This window comes from Poecile atricapillus, chromosome 8 (assembly GCF_030490865.1).
Source record: "Poecile atricapillus isolate bPoeAtr1 chromosome 8, bPoeAtr1.hap1, whole genome shotgun sequence".
NCBI lineage: Eukaryota > Metazoa > Chordata > Aves > Passeriformes > Paridae > Poecile > Poecile atricapillus.
The window spans coordinates 16,295,927-16,310,955 of NC_081256.1; the positions used below are offsets into that span (position 1 = coordinate 16,295,927).

General features: G+C 47.7%; 1 protein-coding gene across 3 annotated transcripts in view; it reads right to left on the minus strand.

Moving 5' to 3' along the window:
- IL1RAP (interleukin 1 receptor accessory protein) overlaps positions 1–15,029 on the minus strand; it is a 49,719-nt gene that overhangs the window by 22,558 nt on the left and 12,132 nt on the right. For all 3 annotated transcript variants that reach the window (XM_058844289.1, XM_058844288.1, XM_058844290.1), the window contains exon 2: positions 10,067–10,134. In XM_058844289.1, coding sequence (XP_058700272.1) covers positions 10,067–10,133 — 67 coding nt within the window. In that variant the 5' untranslated portion in view covers position 10,134. The remainder of the gene's footprint in view (positions 1–10,066; positions 10,135–15,029) is intronic.

A 15,029-nucleotide genomic window follows, 5' to 3' on the forward strand; every position in this document is an offset into this window, starting at 1 on the left:
CCAGTAAGAATAGAAATGTTTTCTGGCGGGTTTACACATAAATGTAAATGCAAGCTGCACTGCTCCTCCTGCAGTATGCCAAACACCCATATGACAGAGTGCTACTTCTGGAGGAAGAGAACTAATTTGGCTAGGAAAAGGCAGTGAAGCTACCCAGAACACAAGCATTTGTTCATAGGAGTCCCAAACCCAAATACCTAGAGAGTGCTCATTATCTAAAAACATACAGATCTTTCAAAAGTGCACAGCATCACACACTATGGCTGCTACCACAGCAGTGCTGAGACTCATTTTCAAAGACCAAACCACTGTTGGAAGCCTCACACCATGGGAAGGAGCATAATGACCCATCACCACCATGATCAGGGCAAACTGCAACTGGCAAGCTGCTTTATGCTGGTGGGGCCGTGAATAGGCATAGTCAAGTGTCCTTAGAGTGGTAATGAGACAAATGAGCCTGCTAACTGCATGATAAAGCATGGACTGTTACTCATGGAGATAGGGCATTTATTTCTGTAGAGAAAGGCTTCCCCTCTGAAAGGAGCAGACCTGGGTCTGTAAATCAGGACGCCCAGGTTCTCTTCCCAGCACCTGAACTTGAGTCTCCTCTTGGGCTGCATAAAGGCAAATCATCCTTATTACTTCAAATGGCAGGACTGGGGAGAGAAGAAACTATGTAAAACATTACTGTACTGAAATTCTTGGAGTCAAGATCAATGAAATTTGCAATCATGAGCAGCTCTTGCATTTTGCAACAGCCTTTAAATCAGCACTGTAAAACTACTTACCCGTTCAACCTGAATGAGTTATTGAAAATAAATACAACTGTTTTCTTTTTTTTTCTTCCTACATTTCTCTAAAACAATGCCCAGGCCTTGCCCTCTTGGCTTGGGAAGAGCAGATTGTTATTGTTTTACTGTAAGAGCTGTACCTGAAGATTTTGTCTCAGAGTTGGTCTGGCTTCAGGGACACTGTCACAGCAAACAGGTGCTGCTATGGCTCCCAGTGCTGTACCCTGGGGTGCTGCAAGCTCTGAGCTGAACTCCAGACACAGCACATACCTGCTGGTAATGAACAGCTACACCCAGAGCACAGGAGCGGCTGTGCAGGGTGAGATCCCAGGCTGTGCCTCCCTCCCAAGGCAAGGACTCCTCCTGGCTGCCAGGGCAAAGCCACCCAGCACGACTCTGAGGGCTCAGGAAGTGCTGCCATGACCCATCACTCAGGGCAGAGGTGGCAGGAACACCACAGGATGCAGCAAAGTGTCCTTAGTACATAAAACACCAAAGACAGAAATTGTGCTTTCCACAGCTTCCCTCCTCCCTGTGCCATGCTGACAGTCACGCTGCTATTTCTGTATTTTGGGGTGTTTTACTCCCAAGGTAGCCGGTTTCTGCTGGGTATAACATGGGAGAGCTGCAGGCACCCCTCACACACACCTTTGTGAGCCTCCTCTCCCTCAGCTGTGACCATGCTCTTCACCCTGTGACAACAGCAACCTTTGCTGCAGTGGCACTTCTGCAGCAGAGCCCAGCAGATGGGGCAACGTGTCCACACACATCCATTAAGTAGAGGGGATACCCACATTATTATTACTATAATTTTATTTCCATCCAACAGTTCCCCACAACATTCTGTGCTCCTTCTACTGTTTTAAGTTCTACTGGATATTCAGAGCCTACTTGCTGCTAACATCAGCATGCAACTACTTGTGTGTCAGTCTAAACTGGAGATAGCCTAAAAAAAATGGCATGACTGCTCATTGGCATAGAGCAGTCCCACTATGAAATTATATATATATATACACACACATTGATATATCCTGATTACAGCAACAATATTTGAGTGTGCCCTGCAGAAAGAAGATGCAAGGATCCAATTCTAATTGTGAGAAACAGCACTAACTTCTGTGGTGCTGTGCCCATTTGTAGCAATTCACACTTGTTTTCACTGGCTAAGCCTCAGAAGTTAGCTGCTTCTCTCTTGAAACGTTTATTGCACAAAACAGCTGCTGGAGCAGCTCCTGATTAAATCAAGTGGGATCAGCATTCATGCTGTGATTCCAGAGGTTCCCTAACAAATGGAAACTGGTGAGGAATGGAGCTATAGCCAACTCCACAGCAAATGAAGCACTACACACACACACCTGAGGGACACAGAAAAATTCTCTAAAAATACACCATCCCATAAATGCACCTTCCTAGAAATGTCTCTGCAAAACCATTTTGAAAGAAGCCACTTTGTTCTCAGTACCAATCAAGAGCACTGCAGATACCTTGACCCCTCTTACCACTGAACGCTCTGCAATTACACAGCGAGGCAGCCTCTGACCTGTACTACCTACCTGGGACAGACAAGGCAGGAAAAAGGCAAGAAATGGTCCTGTTTGCACAGCCCTGCTTAGGAAAAGGAGTGAGGATCACACAGGCTAGAGGGAGGCTGCATGGTGGAATGAAACACTCATCTCCAGAACTGGAAGACAAAGGGCAGGCAGGGAAGAAGGGTGAGGATAAGGATGCCCACCTTGATTTCATGTGCCTTCAGGAGGCCTGCCATGCATGCAGACTGGGACTGTGCTGTGGCAGCAGGACACGAAACCATCAGTGCTGCCAGCTGAGTGATCCCTGTTCCTCACAACATTTCAGCTGCAGCATCAGATGGGGCTGTACTATCATAGGATGATTTGGATTGGAAGAAACCTTAAAAATCACCCAGCTCCAACACCTTTGATGTGGGTGCAGGAACATCTCCCTCTAGATCACATTACTTAAAGACCCATTTTACCTGGCCTTGAACACTTCCAGGCATACATCATCCACAGCTTTCCTGGGTATCCTGTTCCAGTGCCTCACCACCCTTATAGCAAAGAATTTCTTCCTAATATCAAATTTAAACCTACCCTTCCTAAGCTTAAAGTTGTCCTCCCTTCTCCCAGCACTACACACCCTTGTGAGAAGTCCTGCGGTTTTCTGTACTGGAAGGGCTCTAAGGTCTCCTCAGAGCCTCTTCTCTTCCAGGCTGAGCAGCCCCAACTCTCTCAGCCTGTCCTCATAGGAGAGGTGCTCCAGCTCTCTGATCAATTTCCTTGCCCTCCTCTGGACTCACTCCAGCTGATTCATGTCCTTTGTGTGCTGGGACCAGAGCTGAACACACCACTGCAGCTGGGGTCTCACCAGAGCAGAGCAGAGCAGAGCAGAGCAGAGGGGCAGAATCACCCCCCTTGACCTCCTGGCCACACTTCTCCTGCTGTGACCCAGGACAAAGTTGCCTTTTTGGGGCTGCCAAGCCAGATCTCAACAGCTTTCTACTTTCTTCATCTGGCCCTGCTGCAGTGCCTTAAAGCAAAGCTGGTGTGAGTCAGCCTCTGCCCAGGGGGTGCAGCAAGGCCAGCCCCTTATCCTGATGCACAAATCAGCATCATTAAGGCAAAAGAACTGATCACACAAAGCAATTAAGCAAGAATTAATAATTTTAACAATTTTAACCAGTTTAACCATTTTACAACCTTAAAAAAGTTTTCCTCACCACCACCTTTCAAGTTCAGTCAGTGAGAAGGAAGCAGAGGAACCCAGGCTGTGTGGAGGAGCCGTGCTGTGAGCACAGGAGGCACCAGCTGTGGCCAGCACCACGTGTGGGTTCATCTCCCATTTATGCCAGTGCCAGGAGCACCCACTCTACCCACTGTGTCTGCATTCTTCATTTTCCACCCTGCACGAGACTACCTCCTGCTCCCCGGCTGTTCTCTGCTCTTTAATATCCCATCTGATCATGCAACAGGGCAGAGGGAGAGAAGCATGGAACAAAAAAATGAGAAGCTCTGCCCGTAAATGGCAGAAGAGGCACAAACCAAAACATGCTGAGATGGGTGAGAATGACGTAGAAGTTGGATAAGACCCAGCCAAGATCAGCTGGCTCTCACCATTTGCTATCACTGCTTCTGCAGCAGTGAAGGTGGCCACAGAACACCTAAAACTGGTTGTAGCTGAATGCTGCCTTGGAGGATCAGCCTAGAAGCTGTGCCAATTCCACAGAAATTTATAATCTCACTTCCAGTGGAAACGCATCCAAAGAGGCCTCTCGTAACCTCACTGCCTTCCTCCCACAGCCTCTCTAGCAGAGCAGAGAGGTGGAAGTGGTCCTGGCACAAACTTCCTACACAGCCCAACCCCATCCATGTAGCTCTGCTCTGATGGCATTGGTGATACGGTTTTACACTTCTCCCAAGTTCCATCATATTCATCCTGTCTTGCCCCACAGAAGCCTCTCATCTGGATGCTGCACACTAGGACAGAGACTCTGTCCCCCCAGGTGCTTTTATCTTTTGAACAAGTAGGACAGCTGAGAAAAGAAGAAGGAAAAGGACTTTGTGTTGCAGAATGGCTCAGTTTTGAAAAGCCCTTGTACATTGTGGTTGATTAACTTTAGACCCTGGATGTCTAATTTAAACAGGTGTGAAAACCTGCCTCTGTGAAAGTCGTGAAAGTCATGAAAGACAAGCTGACTAAATAAACTACTGTTGACTTCAGGGGAAACAGCCAAAGCAAGACATCCAAAAAACGATGATTCTGTAATGGAGCCCAGCGCTTCTGACTCTGAATCTCCTTATCTCATCAAGCACAGTCTGCAACATGGGGTAGTCGTTATTTGTGTCTCTTAGAACTCCTCCACAGTGAGCTCTGTGACTTCACTCTCTATCTGTGCATAAAGCTGTTTACTGCATGTGGCAGAGTATTTTGGTTACCTCCAGCAACTGGGCCAAAAAAAAAAACCCAAAAAAGAATTTATATTCAGATTTCTCTAGCAAGCTTGACATAATTTTCTGGAGGCTTTCTTTAAATTTGAGATCAAAACGATAAAGGTAGGGGCATGAACTGCTTCCCTGAAGGATAAGAAGAGCAAACAGCTACTTTCCATCCCACTTCATTGAGAAAATTTTTGCGTGAAGCAAAGCAGAGCAGCATAGGAAGAGGACAAGTACAGGAAATGGAACACCCCATTGCTCTCATTACAAAGTCATCTGTAAGGAGAGGCAGCATGAAAAGGGGGTTTATCTGATCAGCATCACTGCTGAGCTGTGCTTAAGCTGGCAGGGGCTCTCGTGTGCCTGGGACACCACACTGGGACTTGACAAGGTCCAGCCTAAACTCCTGGCTCTGCCAACAGGCTCGCTTAGCTAAACCCTTGCAGCCCAGTTACTGCACTTAGCCAGGTGTTGCCTGCTTTAATATACAGTCAGCAATTCTTCCCCGTCCATCCCACAGGGATGTCTGCATTATGAAGATGCTGCAGCAGTTGTCCTCGGATAAGGATGGGAGCTGATCAAATGCAGCAGGCAGTAAAAGGCACTGTAAGGTCCAGGAGTTCAGCAGGGTCACTCAGGTGCCACAAAACATCTGACAGTGAGAGCACAGCTCTGGGCTGCGGGAGGGGGACATGACAGCTCCCTGATGCCCCATTTGATACACACAGAGGAGCAAAAGTGACTGGTGAATACCATATCAGTAACACACCCAAAAAGGGCTGCTTTCCTCCACACATTCCTGCTCTTCAATGCAGATAGGTCACACCATGGAGATGCCTGCACAGAGCTTGCCCCCCTCACAACCCATTTCCTCAGCTGACAAGAAGCAGACATGAGATTTTATCTCCTCAGCGGGCTGGTGTGGAGGGAGGCTGGCGGCTGTGGGGACACGTCTGCAGCCAGGTCAACCCTGCTCCACGGGTTTTATCTCCATCCACTCCAGGGCTGTGCACCTTTCAACACCTCAGTGTCAAATGACTTCATGCCCTCAAGTGCCATAAACTTCTACAACCACAGTAGCTCACAGATGGGTATGGATGGTTATAAAATCACATCCTAAATTAGGACAGCAAGAAGCTGAGATTGGAAGAGTAGGAGGAAGTCAGGAAATCCCAGGAGATGATGATGGGGGAGGGATTTGGTCTCTTTAGAAAACAATAATGTGGTTTAATCTATTTTTCTTTTGACTTTACACACTAAAATAAGCTTCTCAGCTTCTGGGGCTGTCACAAATCATAAGGAAAATAAGGCCACTGGAACCCCATCAGTAGCATAAGAGCCATATAGTAATAATCCTGAGGAGCTGTACAGGGCTTTCCATCTTCAAAGTGTTTTACAGACAGTAATTTATTAATCTGCAAATTTCCCCTGGCCAAAAGCAACTGTTCTGCCTCTCTGCTAAGCGTGAGAGAGACACACACTGCAGTTCAGCACTCGGGAGAGACAGTGCAGGCAGTGGCTCTGACCTCTGGAGCCAGACCTCTGTTTCTTTCTCACTGCAGCCAGAACTCCACTGCTCCAGCCACCACCTGAACCCAGAAGCATTGGTGACATCTGGCACTTTGGAGACAACTTCAGAGCAGACAAAACCAAAGTAGCTGGAAGCCTCTGATATGGGGGAGTGTAAATAGACATGTTCAGAATCCAGCAAGTAACAGCAAAGCCTGAAATAAAGCTCCCAGGAGAGAAGCTCCTGGCTGCCTTCCAGCCACTACCTGCCATGCTGGGGTATCATTCTGGCCCAGTCCTGGGCTCATCCTACCACACAGCCTGTCTGATAGCCCCCAAGGGAGCTACAGAGGCATTTCCTATGCAAACATGATGATTCCCCCCACCAAAGGGCTACTTTTGCACAGCAGGTACCTGCTCACACTACATGGGTCCGTTAGATAATCGAGCAGCATGAGGCTGCTCCTCCTCTCCTGGCAGCAATATTCTTCTGCTTTTGCAATTCCCTAAAACAATACTCCCAACCATGGTCACCTCCCCAGCCCTCACCCTGCAAAAGCTCAGAACTCTTGGAGGGTGGGAGAGAAACCTAGTTATCAGAGAGAAAAAAAATGGAACAAGAAGCACAATTTCAGCTACATCTTATAAATAAGTTGATATCTAACATTGGCCAGCTCTGTTCAGAAATAAGAAGATAACATTATTCTGTATTCATACTAGCTGTTATGTTCTTTGTCCACCTGGTTTTTCATCTCTTTTAAGCCAGAGTATATTTATATGACTTCAGTAGTGCCAAAGAAACTATTGTATGACCAGACCCGGGTCCATTGATTTTTGTTATCCTTCCCTGGCTATCAGAACATCTGGGTTCATCAAGCACCCTACAAGATGAGTTCCATCTTAAGGATGGCTTAGCTAGGCAAGGAAAGCAGAAGACCTTGAATACCACTGCAAACACTGACCCAAAGGTCACGAGTGAGGAATTTAAACCCAGGCACTGCAGATCGTGTATATTCTCAACACTAGGAAAGGATTTGCCCACGCATTCAGCATGAGCGAATAGAAGACTCAGGCACCAATTCAGTCTCAGGCTCTACATCTTTTACTCTACACTACTCAGATCACATTTCTTCCCTTGTACAGCTTGCACCTCCCTTTCAGCAACTGATTTTGTTTCAGCACCAGCCTCCATACGCAGCAGAAACAGCAGAGCCTAGAGAACAGATGTTTAGAGCCACAGTGCTGTAGGCAAAATCTGGAGGGGAAATAAAGTTTGTGGGTTTGTCTCTCCAGTAGGAAGTAGGGTGAAGCTTAATGCTAAAGCTTTCTGATGCACTGCCAGAGAGACTGACAGCCATAGTGGCTTAACTGGATGGAAAGGCCACTTGCAGCCAGAGCAGTGCTGGTATTTTAGAGCTGAAATTTAGCAAGTGTGGGTTCCTCGCCTCTCCTCTGAAAGCTCACAGAGCTTGGGACTCAGCAGAGCTGGTACCCCTGGCTTGGGCAGTCCCTGGTCAGTATTGCTGACAAGACTGCTCCACTAGGAAGGATGGCAGAGGCAGGAAAAGTGGCAGCAAACCACAACAAGACTCCTGTCCCTGCCTCCAGCCTTCCTCAGTCCAGCCTGGGTTGGAGAGAGAGCTGGTCCAAACAACACAGCATTACATGACTTAACAGTCAAAGCACAGAAAAGGACTCAGCTGAAATGACAAATCCCTACCAAATCACACATGTTAAATATACCAGGAGATAGTTTCCCCAGTGAGAGCTACCCATCCCCATGGTGCTGCCTGATACTAGGTGACCACCAGGGCAGCAGTAGACTGTGCACAGCCCTTCTGCATTCACTCCAGATCAGCTCAGCTCTACTCCCCCCACCTACATGCACTGCTTCAAGAAGGAAAAGCGAGCCAAAATGCTTTAACATTTCCAGAACAAGGCCAGTCTCCCATACTGTTCTGTATTTGTGATTTTGCAAGGGTGAAACTTGAGCTCCAGTCTCCTTTTGGTGCCAGTCCCAGGAAACCCTGCAGTGCAACAGAGGGCTGCACAGAAGGCTGCCCCTCCATTCAAGTACAAACAGCCATCCAAGCCCATCATGAATCACAAAGGACATTCTGACAGCCCAAACTGGTTTATGAAGTCCATGGCACAAAAAGGAAGCTTTGAACTGAAAAGTGTCTGACACCCGCAGACGGTCAGGAAATTAAATGCATACACTGCAGTGGATTTGCAGAAGTGTATTTTAACTGATCACACGTCTCATGTATCACCCCCTGACTTACAGTCTTGCTGGACTCTACAAGGGTTCTGGCCACCCTGAACAGCAAAACTCTGCTAGAGAAATATTTAAGAAGTACTAAATGCCCTGCAGAAATGCATAGAGGGTTCTGGTTCTGTCAGATCAATTGGCACAAGCCTGTGTGACCCAAATGCCAGGGTGCTCATTTCACCTGACTGAAATCAGCTTCTTCCCAGCCGACTGCGTCAGCTCTTAGAGCTGCTCTAACACTTCCTGGGCAATCCTGATTCAATTGCACCTACCTCCCATTTCTGCAAAAACCCAAGATGACTGCACGTGGGGTGTTGTAATGCTGTCTCAGCAGGAGGAGGATGTTGCGTTGGTGGAGAGCAGAACAGCTCGTCCAGAAGCACAAGCAAAGCAGGGATTTTCCCAGCAAGCAGCTGAGATCCATGTTGCTGGGTCCCTCCTTCCCAACGCACTCCTGCTACCTAGGGCTTAGTGGAGGAGACCTAGGCCATGTATTCTTTCTCCTTTGCTCACCACTTCCACCCAGCCCCTGTTAGCCAGGACGGGACATCCCCCACTAAAGACCACAGCCTACTGTGAGTGCCTGCAGCCCTTGGGCAGCCCAAGGAGAAAAACATCCCAGGCTTCAGCCTCTGCATGAACACTGCACTGAGATGAACCTTGCTGAAGTGCACGTTGTGGATCTGGCCCACAATAATTCAGTGTGGTCCAAGAGAGAATGACAGAAGAGCTGTTCATCTGCTCCGGGTATATTGTAACTGCTTGCTTGCCAGCATTGCAGAGGGACAAGAGTTCACGGGCAGGCTCATCAAATCCCTGCACAGGCCTTATTTCTGAACATTTCCCCCCCATAAAACCAGCTCCTGTTCTTTCCTCCCTCCCCCCTTCCACTTGCCTCCTGCAAATCATGCTGTCTCCTTCCACCCCCAAATAGGAAGTCCGGAGCCGAGACATGCACAATCTGCCTCTTCACAAGAGCTGGGCTGAACGAGTGCCAGAGGAGCTGCGAGCATGACAACATATTTCCTGTCAGGAAAGTGACTCAGTGAGACGGGTATCTGAGCTCCTCTTACTCTAGAAGTTCCCCTCTCCCCTTGCATTGCTGAGGCATGAGTCAGAATTGGAGAGCTGAATCTCAGTCCCCTCCAGATCCAACCAGGGATAGTAGAGTTCAGGTTCAAGCCTGGGTCCTTCCTGCAATTCAGTGATAAGGCAGCTCCATGGGCCAAGCCCTGGATTCACCCCTCACAGAAGGGCAATAATGATACTGGCAAAGGGGACACTTTGAGTTTGCAAAGCACTTTTAGGTCGAGGTGCTCTTGCTATTTGCTAATGCACCCGCTCACACCACACTGGTCGTCTCTACACAGAGCATTGTACAACCCCCCCCCCCCCCAGAACTAACACTGTGTTCATGCATTTTACTAAAGTACTTTACGCACAACCATTTAGTCCAGAAGTACTGTGAATGCTCAAAACTTGCTGGAGACAGTTTTGTTCTATGCACAGTAAGTGAGTGAGTCCATCACATGCCACATCCTTACCTGAGCCTCTGCTGAGGGTGACCATGGACAGCCAGAGTGAAACCAGCAGGACACTGACCATCTTCATCCTGGTAGACAAAGCACACAGACCTGGTTATTTAACACTGCTTTATCACTGCAGGCCATTTTTAAACTCTGAGTAAATGTGCTTATCCCTCCATCAACCCAGTGATCCTTTAATTCTGGGACATGCCTGTTTTATTTCATTAAGATTCCTTAAGAACAGCACCCTCATGTCAGCATCGCTCCTCCTGCAGGCAGCTTGCCAAGCCTGGAGGTGATGGCTCTGAAGAGGAGAGCCCAGCTCATTGACTCGACTCACCAAAATAGAGTATCAGGGAGCACAAGGAGTCAAATGGAGGCTACAAATCCCGAGTTTTGATTCCCAAAAGAATGTCCTTTGCCAAGACCTCCTTCTGCTCATCTCTAACAAGTGCAGAGAGCGCTCGCGGCGGCTGTGGCACATCTGCACCGAACACGCGTGCGACACTTTGACGGGACAGCCACACCAGAGCAATCTGAATTGGCAAGGTCTGCTGCCAGTGACCTGCAAAGGGGCCAGCTGCCTGCTTCAGCCTGCTCCTGAAGGCACTGGAGGCAAGACACTGCCTCACCAGCTCTTCCCAGTCAAACCCTCCCTGGAACTTGCAGGAGGTAAACAAGCGTCAGGTTTGTACACTTTTTAGAAATGATCTAAACAAAGGCTTAGACTTTCTAAGCAGCAGTGATAAGCAAAAAACAATCCCAGACTTTTCCATTCCTGCTACAGAACACAATTTCCTGCAATTTGAGATAAATGTACACTGCCAGAGTTTCACTGGCTGCCCGCTCCAGTATCTGGCATTCGGCTCTCAGAGCTGCTCACTCACTGGAATTAAATTTCCCTCTGTTTCTAGGTTTTTCAGGACACAATTTATAAGCTGGTAGTCATGAAAACTGACATCTACTAGATGCTCTCATTAAAGGGGTTAAGGTCACATTTGATATTCCTGGGTGCTGTCAGATCACAAAGGGAGAAGAGATGGTTAAAAGGCTGAACTCCATCAAAGCATCTCAGCTCTGCCAGGCAGATGCAGTAATGAGCACGGTGATACTGTCAGGAATGTGCTCATGAGAAGACAGAGAAACCTGCTCCATCAGGGTGCACTGAAAGTGTGGGGGGAGAAGCCACAGAGCTCCCTTAAACATGTCCCTCAAAAACCTGTCCAGAATATATGCAGTACACTGAAGGGCATTGTGCATAAGCAGAGAACACCTAAGATTGTACAGATTGCAAAGATTAACAAGAATGCAACACGTGAACTGCACTACTCAAAACCCAGCAGCGGATATTGAATCCTTCCTTTTCAGAGCTTACATCTGAAAAGCCTTTGTGCGATGCCTTCCCTCTGCTGGGCACATCTCAAAGAGACAAAGAAAATCTGAAGCATGCCTGTTCTTCCCAGCACAGTCCATGGAAAGGGCTGCACACTGCCTCTGAAGCCATCAGGCTTTCAAAAATGGTCAAGAAGCAAGGAAGAAAGTAAGGGGTTTTTTTTCCCCTAGGGCCCAGCTGAGAGGGCTGATCATCCCCTACCACCTTCCCCCAAACTGAAATGCCAGCTGCTTATCAAACCCCTCTCTATTGCCACCTACAACCAGCTCCCAATGTTACTTAAAACTCCATAGGGAAGAAACAACATTAAGAACTCCTACCCCTTGGAAATGCTGAAGAAAGATAAAACATCTTTATGCCATTAGACTGAACAGAGATATTCAACATGCCGCACTTCTGGTAGGAATTTAGGAACTTTTGGTAATTGAGATGCTTGAAGAGAGGGGGCGTAAATAGTGGCGGGGAATTATTCCCATAATAAAGATCCCTCATGGTTCCCTCTCCATTTGTCATTAGCTAAATGCACAGCGTGTCCTAACTCACCCTTATTTTCCAGTGACTCTCTCCTGCATTTCGCACAAATCAGACTGAATTCAGCCCTGAAGCAAGCAGGAACAACTACGGACTTTGGATGAGTTTTCCTTGTATCGAGCAAGGCCATTTGTGTGGCCTGAGGCCAAAATAAACTACTACATTTCACTCGGTGATACATGAACTCTGCAGCAAGCTAATATTTACATCCATTAGCTATGCTCACAGGAACATGCTCCTTTCAGCTGCCTCACAGAGCCACCAGGTCTCTGCTCCCATGAGCAAGGTATCCAAGATTTCCATGCTCTGCCTACTAGTAGGAAAATCCTTTTTTCCTTGCCCTACCCAGCTATAAAATCAGAAGCCTTACACATAGAGTGATTTACTTCTGGTTCATTCCAGGCTTTCCAGAGATCTTATCAGTGGAGACAGACAGACACAGAGCCTGTCAGATTACAGCAATTTCTCCATTACAGAAAAGGGACACAGCTGACCACAGCCCTGGCTGCTCCCACTCTACACAAAATGCAAGGGGCCATGGAAGGGACATGCACAGAGCCAAGGGCTGGTCAAGGGGAAGCATCACAACTTCCTGGATGCCCTGACCATGCCACCATTTGCCAGCCCAGCTCCATTCCTATGGCACACAATTACTAAAAAAAAACCCCAAAAAACCAAGTAGCCCCAAACCTGTGATACCCCACAAAGAAAAAGGTCTTCCCACAGCAGCCCTGTGGTGACACAGAAGAGCATTGCATCCCATTGCAGAGAGAGGTGGGTTTTGCAACGCCCTTAAGAACCTGACACCACAGGACTACAACCCACCCTGGTCGTGCCAGGAACAGAAGAGTTTTCTCAACCTTTCCCAGCAACCTGATTCTGACAGGAGGATGCATGTCACCATTTTTCCTGGCTGTGATGCAACTCCAGTGGCGTCGGATGAACTTGCGCAATTCTGTAGAACTGCACCAAAACTCCAGTTTATGTGGCTGCAGCCAAAGGAGCCAGAGGCCAGGGAGTGCAAACCCAGGCTGCAGCACAGGGCTTCACCCAGCTGCATCCACCCAGTGCAAATAAAATAAAAGGAAATGCTAAAGGGAGCCAGGAAAAAAATCAGTGAGCAGGAGAGCTTACCAGCTCAGAAATCACACTGCAGCTAGAAAGCAGCCAGAAGGTAGCTGGAGAGCTCTGATACATCCTCAGCACTCCAGGAACTTCTCACGAGACCAATATACTCTGAGGCGTTCTTAATGTCTCCATAAATTAACATTTTAATAATAATTCATAGAGCAGTTAGGGAAAATGATCCATCACAGCCCTTGCTAGAATTTTTTTAAGGAACTTATCTTGAAATGTTCACTTTGTTTCAAATCAGAAATTGTTCCCTTTTCCTTCCTGAGCACTTTTTTCTTCAAACTTTCACCTTCTGTCTACTGAGGAGCAAAGAAAAGTGAGGTAGGGGGAAGCAGAGTCATGGAAGTGTCTCATGCTTTTAATATCAAAGGGGGTGGAAAGGTTTGATTTTTTCCTTTGATACTGGTCACAAGCGGCCTTTATGTCAGAAAATAACATGAATATTTTTACATAAAACATCTTCTAATAAAACATTCTTGCCAAACAGACTTCAGCAAGGCATCATTCCCTCCTGCCTTTAGCAGCATGGACCCTGCAAAGCCCACACATTCTCCAAACAATTATAAAACCAAAGACAGAAGTCAAGTAATTAACGAAGAGAACTGCACTCAAAGTAACTACTGCACACCTATTCTCAAAGACACTCTACCAATTCTACAGAACAATGCTGCATTTTCCAAGACAAATGCCTTTGTCCCTCCTAACCACAGGCCTCTAGGGAGAGCAGATAGGTTTTCTGCTTTTCACTGAGAAGTCACACTTTGGCCTGCAGAACAAAAGCACCCTTCAGAACCTTGCCACTAAGTGCTCTGACTGAAAGGGAATATAAAATAAAGCAGTTTCTGAAAAAAGTTATTAAATCATTTCAGCCAAAGCAGGTTTTCCATACTATTTTCTTTCTGTAATTCTGTCCCAACTCAAAAGCATTTGAGAGCCCCCAAACAGACAAAAGGAAGGCTGTCAAAATCCAGAGCGGGCTAGCTTAGGAAATGCCTTGGTTCTGTGCCACATGGACTCGGAGATGAAGGTTGATTGATGGGCTGCAGAGCAGAGCTGGTGCTCAAGAAAGGGGCACGGCTCTCTGCTCCCAATCACAGCGTGCCCACAAGCCTTGGCTCCCTGCATCATCACCCAGCAGCACTGGAGAAGGATGCTCGATGAGTTTGCTGGGCTTTCTTATGGAAAAAAATAAATGCACAGTTCAAGTAAATTCAAAGAACCCAAAAGGCAGACAAAGGGCAGCCTGAAAAAGCAGCTGCAGAAAAGTAACAGCAAAAACACTAATGGAAAATGGGAAAAGGCCCTTCAGCCCTCCAGGAAACACTTTTGCTTTTCAGTATGTGCAGGAGTAAGTCAGACAAAAGGTGGAATTACTGTAGCATAAACCATCTTGGTGCCACTTAGCCAGGGTTTGCGCAGTGTCTCTGACCCCGCGTCTCCTCCAGAGGCCACGTGGGCACTGCCTGGCACTGCCCTTTGCTGTGGTGCCCAAGGTCCCCCCTCTGTCCTGCCCACAGGGGAGCCCCTTCTGCAGAGAACTGGTCAGTCCCAGGGACAGCCCTCCAGAGAAACTGAATGTGACACCTGGGCAGAAAGACAGGCCACGGGTTTTGGAAGTCCAGCTTTTACCCTGCAGGAGGAATAACCACACTCATTACAATTTTCATCCCCAGATGGCTCCCAGGAGCAGAGCAGGGAGGAATCCAGCAGCAGTTTGATGATGAGCACCAAAAGCAGCTCGCAGCACTTTGCCTGCTCTCGTGCATGCTACGCCACACTCATCACTTCAAACACAGGCACATTGACCAGAGGGCCCCCAACGCTGTCCTCGGAAAAAACATTCACATCTCTCCTGAGGGCAGGGAGCCCGATTTGTCTTGGCAGCAGCTCCCAAACAGCCAGGCGCATTTCAGCAGGAATCAA